Consider the following 17,169-nt stretch of genomic DNA (forward strand, 5'->3'; position numbering starts at 1 on the left):
ATCATTATAGGCTCGTTGCATAATGTACTATTTTGCTTTTGTTTATGATTAAGTTTTTGTGCTTAAATTGATGAATTAATGTCTTCAGATCACGTGTTTGGACTATAATATTTATTTTAAATTTCTGAATGTATAAGAATAATTTCTATACCTCATTTGGGGAATGTTTCTTGCGTATCAGCCTATACTCGTGTATTAGGAGTCTGCAGGTGTTCAGACCGCCACTTGAAGAAATATGAATAACATACTGCACAACAATGCAGAAAAAATAAAAGTGATCCCAGTATAATGTGTATACTTAAAGACGAGATTAAATAAAATAATTGGAGTTTACATTTCATATGATATCTTCAAGAAGGTTAACTTCATATAAAAAAAGTTTCTGTTAGCACTGTTACGTAGCTTTATTGATGTATGCATGTATTTCTGTACGAGAGAGAAAAAGAGGGAGATTGTTTTAGGTTATGCCATGCCCTGTTATAATTTGCAGTAGTCCTCAGTTCAAGTCCTATACAACTCGGTCCGAAACATGTGGATGTGGATGTAACACTGTAAGAAACATGCCCTCGAAAATACCTTTATTAAATAATAATATTCCGATATACTGTACCACAGTCAAGCTATAACGGGAGGAGAAGGTAAATGATGTTCCCCATAACCCTGTTACATGGGGATTCTATTCTAGAATGCTCTAAATTTTTAGGTATATGGATAGATTCCAGTCTAACATGGGAAAAGCATATACAACATCTAACTGAGAAGCTGAGTCGCTTATGTTATGCTTTTCGAGTCCTTACGAAGATATCATCCATGGATCTTTTAATATCAGTCTATTTTGGATATGTTCATTCAGTACTATCATATGGCATTATTACTTGGGGATCTTCACCAAAAGTGACACAAGTCCTCAAATTGCAGAAAAGAATCCTCAAAATCCTTAAAAAAGTTCCTATTCGGACTGAAAGTATAAAAATTTTCAGAGAACTAAGAATCTTACCTGTACCCTGCATATATATTTTAGAAACAGTGTGCTTTATTCATCAAAACATAGATTCCTTTAAAACAAATTCAACATATCATGAGTATAACACCAGAACATCCCAAAACATACATCTGAATTACCACAGGCTTACCAGAAGTCTTAACAGCATATCACATAGAGGCAGCAATTTATATAATAAACTTCCACAGAAAATCAAAGAACTTAACATAAGAAAATTCAAAAAAGAGGTAAAGAACATTTTATTGACACATATGCCATTTTGCACAAATGAATATCTAAATTTAAAATTTTAGAATTTAACGTTTCTTGATACTGCCCTTGACCATTTATGTTTCAGGTAACTCACAGTTGAAGAAAAGACAGGGAAAAGCAAAAAGAGAAGATACTAGATAGAACAGTGGAGACTGAAGATCAAGCTTGTCCTATAATATTAAACTGTTAAATTTATTTAGAATTAAGTCTAATTTTGTATTATATTGTATGTTATGTCATTTTTCTTGTGTACTGACGACGCCATGAATGCTTGTAATTCTATTCGGCTAATAAAGATCTAATCTAATCTAATCTAATCTTTGCTTTGCCCCCTCAAGGAAACGGTTTTCTCTCCACTGGCTGAGAAAAAACTGCATACTGAAGGATGCACTGGAAGGAATGGCGAACAGGAGAAGAGTTTGGGGTAGAAGAAGATATCAGATCTTAGACGACATTAAGATATATGGATCATATGAGGAGACAAAAAGGAAGGCAGAAAATAGAAAAGATTGGAGAAAGCTGGGTTTGCAGTGAAAGACCTGTCCTTGGACAGAACACTGAATGAATGAATTTAATTTCTTTGGTAACCTGGCTATCATAAGTCTCAAGTAAACAACTTCACTAAGTGATGCATTATGTAGTGGTGAATATCAAGGTAAGTGATGACTGCGAGGCATCGACGAGTGTGTACTAGCACACAAGAAGTGACAGACATAAAAAATCTAAAATGGCGTTGACAGCAGTGGTAGTGAAACTGATAGAAGAAAAACGATAAAACGTAACATAAGTAATTGGATGCGCGAATATGTGCAAAAAAAAATTCTGGAAGCATCAAATACACGGTACAGTATTCATTGTAGAATGTTTAATTTTTGCTGGCAGAATTAAGGCCACAAGGCCTTCTCTTCCACTCAACCACCCTTAATGAATACAATAGTGCCTTACATACTTAAATTATGAATATTTACAATAAGCTAAAAATTCTACAGCAGTAACCTTGACTAGTGTGCGTCTGTACTTAATTTGAGATAAGGGCCTATACGAAAAAGTAATAATTTATGATTTAATATGATAAAATTCGATCTATATGCAATATGCATGTATATAGAGTTATAATTAAGTTGAATTAGGTAGTTTCTTAAATTATGAAAATTAATTTAATAGTAGTTTACTGCAACTATGTTATAGGGATCAAAATATAAATATAAAATATATATGGATATAATGAGAATAATATTAATGTAATGGGATTTAGCCATTAGATGGTGGCATATTAAAAAAAAAGTCTTCTTTCTGCAGTCACTATTTGGGGTCCAAAAATGCATCAGCGAGACCTAGACAAATTAAAATAATCTCTTGTTTATATCATGCAGATTAATATCAGTTTAAAAAAATAAAAGAGTGGGAAATAGAGAAGAATTAAAGTGACAAATGCTAGAGAATTATGTCGTCCATTTTCGTAGTACAGTACTATTACAATGTCACTTATTGCCATATGAATAATTTTCCATCTGTATACCACCTAGACGCGAATAAAAAATAAACAGGATGAAAATCAGTTTCAATGAACATTTAACATTTTACACGTGGACATTGTCGGTTTATACACAGCAATAAAGAAGCTGTGAAGTAATTGTTAACAAAAAGTTGTAAGCTGTAATAATAAATATTTAAGTAATCAGTAAATTGAGGTAGAAATATTCTGAAACAACTTTCAGCTAGACTTGCAATATCTTTGCGTCGTGGAGCTTAAGTGCTAAATCGACTGTTGACAGGTAGAATCATGGGAAGAACAACGAGTCATTGTAACTCAACCAACTTGCTATAGCATTTTAAAGTAGTGATGTGACGACACTGCAAGAACTTACACGACTGTGTACACAATGCAAGCAGTGACAAGAACTACTGGTACCGGTACCACATCGTTTAGTGATACTGTGTACATAAGGCTTCATATCAGCAAAATATACTACAGAAATTTCCAAAGGACGCCAAGTTCCAATAACTAGTCTGAAAGCTGATAAATTTAAAACATAAAACTAAACAACACATTGCTATGTACTGTATTATATGTGCCATTAACTTCAGAAATAGACTCACAAGCGAGAAGGTTAGGAACCAGTGATCTACAGGTTAATACAAACGTATTTATTATGGCAATGGTCTCCATCCTTTGTAACCATCAGAAAATGAACTAAGCGATACAAAATTGGTGGACAACGCTAATAATTAATATGTATATAAACTTTTTCTCGTTGTATAATAATCCTAGCAGGCACGGAACTTCATTTAATATCAAACCCTGGACTTGAAAGCTGTAATACTTCACACCGTGAAGCTGTTTTAGAACAGATAATGGTTACATTACTCTATTAGTGTAATCATATCTTGAAATATTATATAATTTTTCTGTAAGTCATTTGCAACAAAATATGGCAAATGTCAAGTAAAAACTGGTCTTGGGTTCTGTTTACCTATGCGCTCTGACCTCTCTTTGTTCTCAGACAGAATCTTCAGCACTTACTGGTAACATTTTTGTCTGTCTGTGATGGAAGTCACACCATTTAGGAAATTTCAACTTAGCACACATACAGTATACTGATTGAAAGTCCAGTGTTTGATCCCTAGTCGCAGGATGGAGGCCATCGACCTGCACTGCAGACCATTCTCTGTGCTGATTCAGTCTAGTTGCTCGCTGCTACGTGGAATGTGCTTGAGTCGATATAAATCAATTGAAAGTTATATGTGTAGTTGGTGAAGGGTGGAAAATCAACAAGCAAAACTTTGCAAATAAATACAATTTCTCAAATAATTAATTAATCTTAACTTCATTCCAAACATCTGAAATGCTAAGCTGAAATTGGACACAATGTCCCAGAATTAAGTGTACTGTATCTGAAGTATAGTGACATTGGTCTGGTAAGCATACACATTATTATCTATCTACTTGAGAGCAATGACAACTATTAGACTATCAAGAAAGAACTATATCATTAATTCTTGCTTAAATATTTAACTTCTTGTCTATCTTGTTGGTCTAATGGCTATCGCGCTTGTCTCTTGACAACAAAATTCTAATCTAGCCATAAACAATAGGTTCCTTTTGGCGAAAAAATGCTGAAGTAGGTTTCCATCAGATGAGAAGTGATGCTATTGATACCATCCACTAAGTTTATTGACGTAAAAGACCCCATTGTTCTTGAATAAAGATGAATAAATGCAAAATTATCTGTAGATCATTAATCAGTTATCTACTTTTGGTCACCATGGTAACGATCGTCCAGGCTCTTACAGAAAAAGATAATCGGTACTTAACGTTAATTCAATATCTTGCTACTCCGCAGTTTTCTATTTATACAAGCAAATGGCTGGTGCACATATATGACGCGCACAAACTGAAAATGTGTATAAACTGTGTAAAAAATATCACTGGATACCGGTACCAAAAAAAACTTCTAATGATTATATACAGAGTGTTTCAGAATTCAACAGAAGAAATTTATCTGGTTATAGAGGGGCTGTAGACAAGCAATTTATTTACGGAACCAAGAGTCTTGGACGAAAAATGTCTGAGTTATCAGTTGTTAAAGTTGTTTATATTTGATACTCATATTCCAGCATTAAAATTAAATAGAGATGTGGAATAGTATGCTATGGTTTCGAGATTGCATGAAGCCCAATTGTTAAGAACTAATCAACCACGTTTTAAAACTTTCTGTGGTAGTTTTTCTAAAATCCCAATACCTCTTATTTTATTGATGAGATCTGAATTCTTTCTTTTCTGAACCACCAAAATACGTATTATTTATTATGTTTTCGGCAAGAGTTTACAATATAGTACTACCCATTGGTTCATTACAGTTCATTTGAGATCAAATCAGTCGTAATGGATACCAATGGAGCTCAGATATTTGTTATAAACGCGTCGATGTTTGGTTGGAAATGTGACTACTGCATGACCTTTTTGTGTTCTGTATTATTATTTTCATGCATTTTTGTCCCATTTTAATGTTTAAGTTGTATGAAATTCGTTGCACGTAGTTTATAATGGTTAAGTCAGATTAATTAATAAACTTCAGAAACTTATTGCAGAAAAATATTGTACTCAAGGCAGAGGTCGTTACACTGAACAATTTCTGTAACTTGTTTTTCAACTGACAGTGGGTAGTAAAAGAATAATTTGTTTTTCTTTATTGCAATATATATATATATATATACTGTACTGTACGGTAATTCCTGAATATTGCTTACTTGCTCCTCTAAGGAAGGCGAAAAGGGAAATTTCTTTCTTTTCTCATTTATCCATCTTGTTACGATATTTTCTATTAAACAGAATAGTGATATGCACTCTACACGTAACTGATAAACAAACTTGACTTGTCCAGGGTAATGGATATGTATTTCTCAAACTACATTCATTCTTCAGCCTTCTAAATAATTATTGTCATTATTATGTAACCTACTGGTACATTACAACTAGAGCTGACTTTGGGCTTTGTAATGTCACAATACTAGTTTAAAGTTACAAAGCTTAAGTTAAAAAAGTATCTGCTAAAGTTTGAACTTTCGACCTCATTCTCTGACATAAACAATCTACAATATTTACAGGTTGTGTCATAGTGACATAGCAATATTGTATTCAACACATTTCCAAATGTATCGCTATGCCATGTGCAGGTTGAATCATGGCATTCTGGCTCAAAGTTTGAACCCACAGATCCTTAGTTCCCTATCTCAAAATACTTACCTAGGACCCCTCTACAACCCCTTAAATTTCTTTGGTTGAATTCTGAAACACTCTGTATATCCAGATAATTGAACAATACAAAATTTTTAGGGATATGGATTGATTCCAACCTCACGTGGGAAAGTCATATTCAATTCTTAACTGATAAACTAAGTCGTTTGTGTTATGCTTTCCGTGTCCTAACCAATATAACTCCCAAGGAACTACTTAGAGGAGTTTACTTTGGCTATGTTCACTCTGTATTATCATATGGGATAATTATCTGGGGGTCATCATCAAAACTTGCACAAGTGTTTAGACTGCAAAAGAGAATATTGAAAATTATAAAGAAAGTACCTATTCGCTCGGATAGTAAAAAAATATTCAAAGAGTTTGATATTTTGCCCCTACCTTGTATTTACATTCTTGAAACAGTCTGTTTCATCCACCAAAATTATGATAGTTTTAAAATAAACTCTGATTATCACAACTACAGCACAAGAACATGCAATAATTTACATTTTAATCATCATAGGTTATCCAAAAGTCTCAATAGCTTATCACATACAGGGATAAGACTTTACAACAAACTCCCTGTTGAAACTAAAGCCCTTAGCTATGCTAGATTTAAAAAGTCAGTGAAACATATTTTACTTTTCCACATGCCTTTTACTGTCAATGAGTATCTTAGTTTAGCACTCCAAATTTAGCTTACAGTAGTTAGTATCTCCTTTTGTGTTTACTGCTCTTCTTTTCTATCTGATTCATGTCTGGGGTGAGACTGCCCAAGAGGATAAGGAAACCAAGAACCTTGTACAAGTAATGGTCTGAAGAAAACTGTGGAGAATTGACTTCATTACTGAATGTATTGATTGTATATTATTTGTATATTATTGTAGATATCTTGTATGTCGGAAAAACATGTATGTAACCGCATATTTATTATGTATTCACTCTGACGATGCCATGAAATCATTGTATTTCCTAAGGCTAATAAATATCTATCTATCTATCTATCTATCTATCTATCTATCTATCTATCTATCTATCTATCTATCTATCTATCTATCTATCTATCTATCTATCTATCTATCTATCTATCTATCTATCTATCTATCTATCTATCTATCTATCTATCTATCTATCTATCTATCTATCTATCTATCTATCTATCTATCTATCTATCTATCTATCTATCTATCTATCTATCTATCTATCTATCTATCTATCTATCTATCTATCTATCTATCTATCTATCTATCTATCTATCTATCTATCTATCTATCTATCTATCTAATGTCCTTTTAGGACACAGAATAAAATTTGTATTTGATTTCTGACGGCAGTGTCTTTAGAATCAAAGAACTTACTTCTGGAACATTCTGTACACAAATTCTGAATATAATGTAATGCTTTGTCAGGAATGCAATGTACCGTATGTTGCAAAATTTTCGAAAAAAAGTTTTTTTCTTTTTTTTTATACTTAATTCTTATCAGATGTAGATCTTTGGAATGAAGTGCGTACGCAGACATAGTACCAAAGCCACATAATGTGACCACAACTTCCTATTAAATTCTATTCCATTATGAGTACATGAACCACATTAATCATCATCATCATCATCATCCTTCACGAATTAGGCCTCTGTAGACCTGTTTCGGCCCCGTTATCCTTATACTGCTTGTTTGAGGCTTGAAAGTAATGTAGTTTTCCCCAAGATAGGTTACTAGCCTTATCGTTAGGTAGTCCAGTAGTGGGGCTGCCACTTTTAGCCTCTGGACAGGCTAATAACAAGTGAAATACTGGGCTCTAGTGTAATAATTTAGGGTTAAGCATGAAATAAAATAGGCATGTATTTCACTAAATCATTATGCCTGCAAGAAGTGTACTAGGATGATTTTTTTTTGCAATCTATTTTAGAGCACATATAGGTAAGGAGTTGATATCTCGCTAACAAAACTTATGCTATGTGAAATGTACCATAAAATGTGAAAGCTATATGACATAACAGTCTCAACTTCATTTGTAATATCCCTAACATTTTCTTCAGTACCAATATGTCAAACTTTACTGATTTCAAGATGGGAGCCAGAAATATTGGATTCTGAAAAATGTCTATAACACTGAATTTAAAAATAATCTGCCAAAAAGAAAGTGCAATGCCTGTTTCAAAATGTTTTATTTAAAAGCTGTAAGAGACTTGGATGTTCTATTAAAAGCGAATCCTTAAGTCAGATTTTTTTCTTTAGTACGTTATTTTACAATGCTTTATCAACATCTCAGGTTATTTAGCATCTGAATGGGATGAAGATGATAATGCTGGTGAAATGAGTCCGGGGTCTAGCACCAGCATTTGCTCATATTGGGTTGAGGGAAAACCCCGGAAAAAACCTCAACCAGGTAACTTGCCCTGACCGGGAATCAAACCTGGGCCATCTGTTTTCGCGGCTAGATGCGCTAACCATTACTCCACAGGTGTGGACGATTTTTGTCTTGCTATTATATGTTATGATTTGCAATTGGGTAGGTTTATTTCATTCACAAAGACTTGGTTTAAAGCAGAACAGAGCACATGCACCCCTTGTGCACGCATTATTAGTTACCGGTACTGGGATACATATCTCTCTATATTCTAACTGAAATCGTTGACACTATATGAAACAGTATTGTATTGCATTGTATTTATTTACCTGCAGCAAATCTTCACTTAAAGATACATAGTAGGTTTGGAATTTATAATGTCGCAAATACTAAGTTTCTGTAATTTCGAATTTCAGATTTAAAAGGTGAACACTAAAGAAATATTAAGAGAAAGCTGAAACAATTATTTTCAATATTCTTATAATATAAATTAATATCTCTAGTGATAAAAAGTGACAGCTTTCCAGAAAAATAAACAAATTTATTAGGACTACTATTCACTAAAGTGATTAATATCGTATTGTATATAGACCTACTGTAAATTGAATGGTAATATGTATAGCTTAACTGATGAATTCTTTATGATTATAAATTGAATTAATCTACTTGATATTAATTGCACAAATTTGTATAGCTTAATGAAAGTATGCTACTTTGTATTGTATATATTTGTATAGTTTTGGCCGATGAATTGTATATGCTTTAAATTGAATAGTAATCTATATAGCTCTACTGATAAATTATTTGTTTGTAATTTGAAGTAGTTTGCATGATATGTATTATCAATTTCTGTATATCACAACTGGTTGAATTGTTTATGCCTTAAATTTAATTAAATTGTTTTGTATTATAATATAGCTCAACTTATGAATGATCGTTTGCATTTGTAAATTTAATAATCTGATTGGCTATGTATTGTATACTTTTAGTAGAGCCATCGATGTAGCTCAGTCGACAGACTCGCTGGGCTGCTGATCCGGAGCTGCGTTCGGGCTTGGGTTGGATCCCCCTTTGGACTTTGGTTTCTTCGGAGGTTTTCCCCAGCCGTGGGACTGAAGCCGGATGGTCTATGGCGAGTCCTGGGCATCAACCCCTTTGATTTGATTACCCCCTTTGATTTGATTACCTGGTTGGGTTTTTCCGAGGTTTCCCCCACCGAAAAGGCAAATGCCGGGTAATATTTTGGCGAATCCTCGGACCTCATCTCATCTCACTACATCTCGCCAAAATGTAAAAAAATGTAAAAAAAATTGTAGAAAATTACTAAATTGTAAAACTATAAAAATTTGTAAAAATTATAATTGTAATATTGTAAAATGTTGACATGTTCCACATCTTAAAGCTTCATTGCTCATGTAAGATCTATGGAATAAAATAAATGAATGAATGAATGAATGAATGAAGAAAATTGAAATTGAAATAGCAAAGGAACAGAAAAGTATTGAATTCTTTGTCCTAAAAGAAATTAAAATATTTATTAAAAAATTGTAATTCTTACGGAAAATATCACAGTCTGTTGTTGTTGTTGTTGTTGTTGTTGTTGTTGATGATGATGATGATGATGATGTTGATGATAATGATAATGATGATAACTGTTCTACACTACATAAGCCACCGTAATTTTCAATTGAAATTCTATCTTATTAAGCTTCCTCGTGAACTTTTCTAATGCTGGACCTATATTTTCAAAATTCCCAAAAACCAAGTGTTAGAAGTTCAAAGCGTGAATGAAACATAACACTAGCACAGCAGATTAAATGTATTACAGTACCATGTCTGTGCACGATATACCTACTTCAAACTTAACACAATTAATGGATTGCATTCAGTGCTGGCAATGAGGATACAAGCAAAATGAAACAAAGAAATATAAGAAGCAGAAACAGATTTTGTTTGTGATCATTGCTACTCACCACAAGGGTTCGTGTCCGATGCTGTTGTGAAGGCAAAAATACATCACCGCACAGTAAGAGCACGATAATGAAGGATAGGGAATGAGACCACATCAAAACAGAAGAAAGCCAACATATAGCATGATTGTACAACATGTCCAAGAATGGCCTGAAATTAAACAAAACTGTATACTTGTACCTATACAATTATTCCAAATTTTCAAATTTATTCAAAATGCTGTATACAGAACCATTTTAGAAACTTGATTTCTGGAATTGACATGATATTTTAAGAATTTCAATATCCTACACGTATTCTTACATAGTTTATAACTGCTTTTTAATAAAAGTGTAATTCTCTGTCTTTTGTCAAGCATTTACTACCAGTATGGATGAAAGCTATGTAGTGAAAATATTGCTTAAAATTTTGAGAGCATAGTGTACTTTCTACTTATACTGCGTGTTCAGTTCAAAGTGTGTCGTGGCTCGCTGTATGCCGTCATGTGGCTAGCCGATGAGCCTAGAGAATTCAATCTTCCTACACTTCCGCAGAGGCGTATTACTTATGTGCCAGAGAAGTTGCCTAGCAAGTATGGCGTTCATTCTGAAGAGTACTTATCGATACATACGGTAACACCTATAGTGGCAGGAATGTGAACTGTTTGGAAACACGTACTGAGGTGAGGTCTTTTCTTACTGCCGGGATATGTGGAGAGGGTTACGACGATTACTTATGTAAAGTATTTGTTGACATTAACTTCGACGGTCAACATGGACAAGGAGCATTTGATTTGTGTTGTGGAATGTTGCTGTACGCAACCGATGATAACAAATAGCCTGTGCACGACTTGGCCGCGCAAAACACAGTTCGAAAGAGGTTATGGTAGCACACAGACCGTACAGACCGCCATCTGTTGTTATGACGTTCAAGTTATGCCGTACACGTTCTCAAGTTCAGATTGAATGCCTTGATTAATAGGCAACTTCTCTGACATAAAAGCTGAAACTCGCTTCAAATCGCTGACTCACAACAATGACGTCATGACACACTTTGAAATGAACACTCATTAGTGTACTCTACGAAAAGATTTATTAAATCTACATACCGGTACTTAGACTTCAACAAACAACATTTGATAACACAATCTCAAGGGAAAAAATGGAACTCTCTGCATCATAATCCACAGTTAAATCCCGATTTACCACGAAAATCGTCTGTAGCTGCATTTAGATTGGCAACAGGGCATGACTGTTTGGCCAAGGACCTGCATAGAATTGGAATATATCAGTCCCCTAATTGTCCATTGTGCAACTCAAATCAAGAAATGGATTCGGAACACCTCAAAATATATGCTTCAGTGGCTGACCATGACAATATCTTTGAAAAATATTGGAGTGCAAGAGGTCAAATGATTTTATTGTCAAATGCCTGGCATTAGAAAACAACTTGTATGGATACACAGTGGCGTACACAGAATTTTGTCAAGGGTGGAATGGTCATTATTAAAATTATTGACAATTTACATTATCAGTATTTAAAATGTTGTGTATCATCATCATCATCATCATCATCATCATCATCATCATCATCGTTATTATTATTATTATTATTATTATTATTATTATCATCATCATCAGCCGAGTTTTCAAGGGGGATGTGCGAAAAACGTTTGGGACATCATCATCACACTGTAACTGAGAAGAAATATTTGCCACTGTGAAATTTTCACTAACCTCGCGGGAATCATTACATGACTTCTTGCTAAAAAATGGTAAAACTGAGCTTTGTGATCGCTTAGACATATCAAAGAATCCAGAACAATATTAAAAATATAAACTGTGTCAAATGCACAAAATGTTAAATGAACTTTTCACAATAAAGTCAGAACTAACTAACAAACCAGTGAATACCGCTCTAAAAATGAGTTCAAAATTGACAATGCACAATATTTAACATCTGTACTGCAGAACTTGCAAAACAACCTTTTCAATATGTTTCATAGCAAGTTAAATTTCATATTCTGTCAGCTTCATTTTATTACAAGGTCAGTACTAGGCTGTAGGTCTCTCTATAATAAAGATAGCATTGATATAATTCGAACGTGCTGCAGTATCAAACACAGGGATTATAATGAAGGCTAAGTACGAGGACTATGCCTTATGTCGATGTAGACTTTGTTACTCTGACAGTAAAAAATGAGTTGAGGGAAAACGATTATGGATAAAAAAAATATTCAAATCTAAATATGTCATATATATTATTATAATGTACCGAAGTACATATGATATTTCCATGCAGATATTCTGTGTCATCATACGATGAAAGAGTAATGGAACGGAGAAAAATTCTCTCCAGCGCCGGGATTTGAACCCGGGTTTTCAGCTCTACGTGCTGACGCTTTATCCACTAAGCCACACCGGATTCCACCCCGGCGTCGGAAGAATCATCTCAGTTTTAAGTTCCAACTCTTGGGTTTCCTCTAGTGGCCGCCCTCTGCACTACGTCATAGATATCTATGAACCTAGGACCGAAGTCCACACATGTGCTGAGGTGCACTCGTAATGAGTGACTAGTTGGCTGGGAATTTTTCTCCATTCCATTACTCTTTCATCGTATGATGACGCAGAATATCTGCATGGAAATATCATATGTTCTTCGGTACATTATAATAATATATATGATATGCGTAAATCACTTCGTGATTTAAGACGGCGCTTATTACGTCGGATTCCGGCCAACTAGTCACTCATTACGAGTGCTCCTCAGCACATGTGTGGACTTCGGTCCTAGGTTCATAGATATCTATGATGTAGTGTAGAGGGCGGCCACTAGAGGGAACCCAAGAGTTGGAACTTAAAACTGAGACGATTCTTCCGACGCCGGGGTGGAATCCGGTGTGGCTTAGTGGATAAAGTGTCAGCACGTAGAGCTGGAAACCCGGGTTCAAATCCCGGCGCCGGAGAGAATTTTTCTCCATTCCATTACTCTTTCATCATATAAATATGTCATGTTTTTTTTTTTTTTAAGTTTAAGGGAGGGGGGGGGGTCAAACCCTGTAATCTCTCCCTTGCGCATGTCTCTGTGGATACAAGTCATGTACAACAGAAATTAAATGGACGTTTTTGTGCCTCAGTCTTCTTCTGCCCTAAATTATCATTTGGTAAAAGAAGCTGTTCTCCATGGATGTGTACTTTACAGCATATATAAATTTAAAAGTGTAAATATAGAAATTTGTTAACATTGTCAAGCTTTCAGATTAAAAATTAATTAAAAATCTTTCTATATGAGTTTCTTTAAAATATGTCGCTCTCATATTATTAATTCATTACCGTAATATCTAACTCCTGATAGTTGACAGTGTAGCCATTTCACCTCTTGCAATTCAATATTTATCATATGTATTTTTTTGGTTAACGTAGAATGGACATTTAATGAGTAAATTTGGTCCATTTATTTATTCATTTCACATAACGAGGGGTTGGATGCTTATAAATTTATGTTCTATGTAGATACGACAACAAATTATACTTGCACATGCACATCTTTTTCCATTTTTCTTTAGGGAACCTTTAATGTAATGGTTGTTTACTAACGGCCTTGTTAATGAGTTAATTTTTAACTGAATTAAGATAGTTTTTCATTGTCTGTACCGGTATCTATTTAACATATCTAGCTAACACATTTGCACTTATCGTTATTATTATTATCAAACAGCGAACAGCTATAAACTATAGGACAGTCGTTTAGTTTTGTAAGTTATGATAGCATACTATAACATTCAAAAATAAAATTTTAGAGTTCTAGAGAAAAAACTATGATTTAATTTGCTATTGTTATAAAAAGAAATAATAGATTACAAAGTGATCTTAGTTTTTGTCTTATTTCCTTCCATTCTCAGACATCCTGTATTTTGTGTCTTGTATTTTAAACTATGTTATGACTCCGGCCATCTTGAAAATCCACAAAGACAATTGCCAGAACTTTCTATTTCGCTATACAAGCAATTTTTCTTACATATGTGCCAAACTTCAAATTTCCAAAATAGATAGTTTCAATTGTTTTTAATAGGCTTTTTTTTTTCCTAGGCTGCCCTCAATTCAGTGTCATGTATTGTATTTATATTTTGGTGAATGTAGAGTATCGAACGCCCACTGAACGAATATTTCACTTTTATCACTGCCAATGTTGAGCTATAATCGTATATGCAAGGTAGGCTATAACAAAAACCTGAACTAACCAAACCTAGCCTGTCAAAGAAGCAACAAGTTATACTAAATATGTGTAAAATTGGCCTATGTGTCTATAGTGGGCGGGACATAAGTAACATTGACCTATATTTTATTTAGAAATTATATGTATAGTGCTAAATGCGCTGATCAATCAATAAATTATTTTAAAAAAATTGGCTTTTAATGATAGAAGTGCCTATTTTGCAAATGTAATCTTCATCTTACGATGTTGGGTGACGTATGCATGTCCGTTGATGTGACATATTAATGAATTTAAATACTATTATAGTCATAATCATGCCATGGTATGAAAGAAAAATTTCACAACCTCGAGCGGGAATCGAACCTGCGACTTCCTGTTCTCCGGTCAGGCGCTCTACCATTGAGCTATCGAGTTCGTCTCACGCCAAATGCTTGGAATTATCCTTTCATACTGACGACTCTGTTATAGAGTACTTTCTTTCAACCCATAAGCAGTGCTGACTAAATCAGACGCTATGGACAGTACTCTATAACAGAGTCGCCAGTATGAAAGGATAATTCCAAGCCTTTGGCGTGAGACGAACTCGATAGCTCAGTGGTAGAGTGCCTGACCGGAGAACAGGAAGTCGCAGGTTCGATTCCCGCTCGAGGTTGTGAAATTTTTCTTTCATACCATGGCATGATTGTGACTATAATAGTATTTAAATTCATGCCTATTTTGATTTTCCTCATTGATGCTACTATTAAAATTAAATTAAATATTGATACAGTAAGACAATGAAAGTTAAAACGGAGACTAGTGATATTTCTTACAAGTTTAGAGACTAAGGAAATAGATTAATAACTTGACAATTTTTTGCTCTATTTGTAAGTGTAATTATTTTAATTTAGTAAAATAAAAGTCAAGGTTTGTATGTTACATTTGAAATACCGGTATTGTATAATGTGGGATACCAGTAGTAGACAAGTTTATAAAAATAGTTTGTTGGAAGAAAAGAGCTAATTTGTCCATTCTCATTTCTCTTCAGTTATCAATTGTGAATTATATTCCAATATAAAAATAAAGAAGTTTGGCAGATATGAAGCTGCAAGCAATTCCAGTAGCTTCCACTCATTATTCAACACGTAATGTACAAGAGAATGATAAGATCCTGCATGCGCACAGAACCACAGATTACAAAATAAATAAAAAAAATTGACATGTTCTGAAAACATGAATGCACATAAAAATTACAATAAAATTCATTTTACTAAGTAAAGATGTAATTTACGAAATATTTAATATTATTTTAATCTTGTTTCATTCATGTTTTCACTTTTACATTCAAAGTCTATCACGAATACAGCAATTGCTCTTGCACTTGCACAGTTTTTCCATTTATTTACACAACAGATTATGCATCAGAGAGAAACTGAGCTATTTCACTCCACGCATCATTGTTGACGTAACCATAACTCATGAACAAAGGGGTGGACAGAAATAAACTCTATGAGAGTGTGTATGTGCGTTCGTATAGTGTGTATACAGGGTGTATCTAAATTGATGTCAAATATTTTGGGGACGTGTTCCTAACATCAAAACAATTAAAAAAGTTAATTAGAACATGGGTCTGAAAACCATTCGTTAGGGAGTTATTAAAGGATTTGTCCCTTCATTGACCGCTGAATGTTTGGTGGTTTTTTGTTTGTATTTTGTAGAGCAAAGAAATCAGAAGAAAATATGTTCTGTGAATGAACAGAACGAAATGATTTACATCATTTAATTGAAGATGTGCTTCTGGACATCATCCAACGAATGTGTTTTAACACGATGCTGCTCCAGCTCATTTCAGTCTGATAGTTCGTAATTTTTTTAATGATCGATTTCCCCAAAGATGTATTGGTCGAAGGGGATTCATTGCATGGCCTGCTCGATCGCCTGATTTGAATCCAATGGATTTCTTTGTCTGGGGACACTTAAAGACCCTGGTTTATGCGACTCCTGTACTTAATGTTGATATTCTGAGAGCGTATCCAAACAGGATTTCACGAAATACGAAACACTCCAGGAATTTTCAACAGAGTACGCCAGAGCATGTAACGCAGGTTTAGGGGACACATCGAAGCAGAAGGAAGCCACTTCGAGCAATTTTTGTAACATTAAATTTTGTCTTGTAACTCTGAAATAAATTATTTTGAGACCAATGTTCATATGAACTTTTTGTAATGTTTTGGTGTTAGGAACACGTCCCCGAAATATTTGACACCAATTTAGATACACCCTGTATATGTGAGCATGAGTGTCCATCAGTCATTTCAAACCAGATCCCATCCCATTTGCATTATCACATTTTCACAAAATCCAGTGTATATGTAATTAATAGGCTACACATTAAGATCTCAAAGCCGTAAATGCATAAATATAACTTAGGAGGAAATGAATAATCTCTACCGAAAGCTCCACTTACTAGCAACGAGGAAAATTTTTTTTAATACCGGCCAGAGGCTGTTTTCCAAAGTTATCTTCGTTTTATTTCCTTCCTTTTACTTACACTAATACAAACACAATACCCATGCTCGAGGCGGGACTTGAACCCACAACCCTTCGGACCAAGTGATAGACACATGCCATGCCTCAACTGCTTGTGCCACCCAGGTTAGTATAGTATAGTATAGTATTTAT

At 34.2% G+C, this 17,169-nt stretch overlaps 1 protein-coding gene across 1 annotated transcript in view; it reads right to left on the reverse strand.

Moving 5' to 3' along the window:
• The window catches only part of LOC138708681 (ras-specific guanine nucleotide-releasing factor 2-like), an 868,468-nt gene that overhangs the window by 20,993 nt on the left and 830,306 nt on the right, over positions 1-17,169 (reverse strand). Inside the window, exon 20 of the mRNA XM_069838768.1 lies at positions 10,317-10,337. Within this exon, the coding sequence (XP_069694869.1) occupies positions 10,317-10,337 (21 nt within the window). The remainder of the gene's footprint in view (positions 1-10,316; positions 10,338-17,169) is intronic.

The sequence above is a fragment of the Periplaneta americana genome, chromosome 11, assembly GCF_040183065.1.
Source record: "Periplaneta americana isolate PAMFEO1 chromosome 11, P.americana_PAMFEO1_priV1, whole genome shotgun sequence".
Lineage (NCBI taxonomy): Eukaryota > Metazoa > Arthropoda > Insecta > Blattodea > Blattidae > Periplaneta > Periplaneta americana.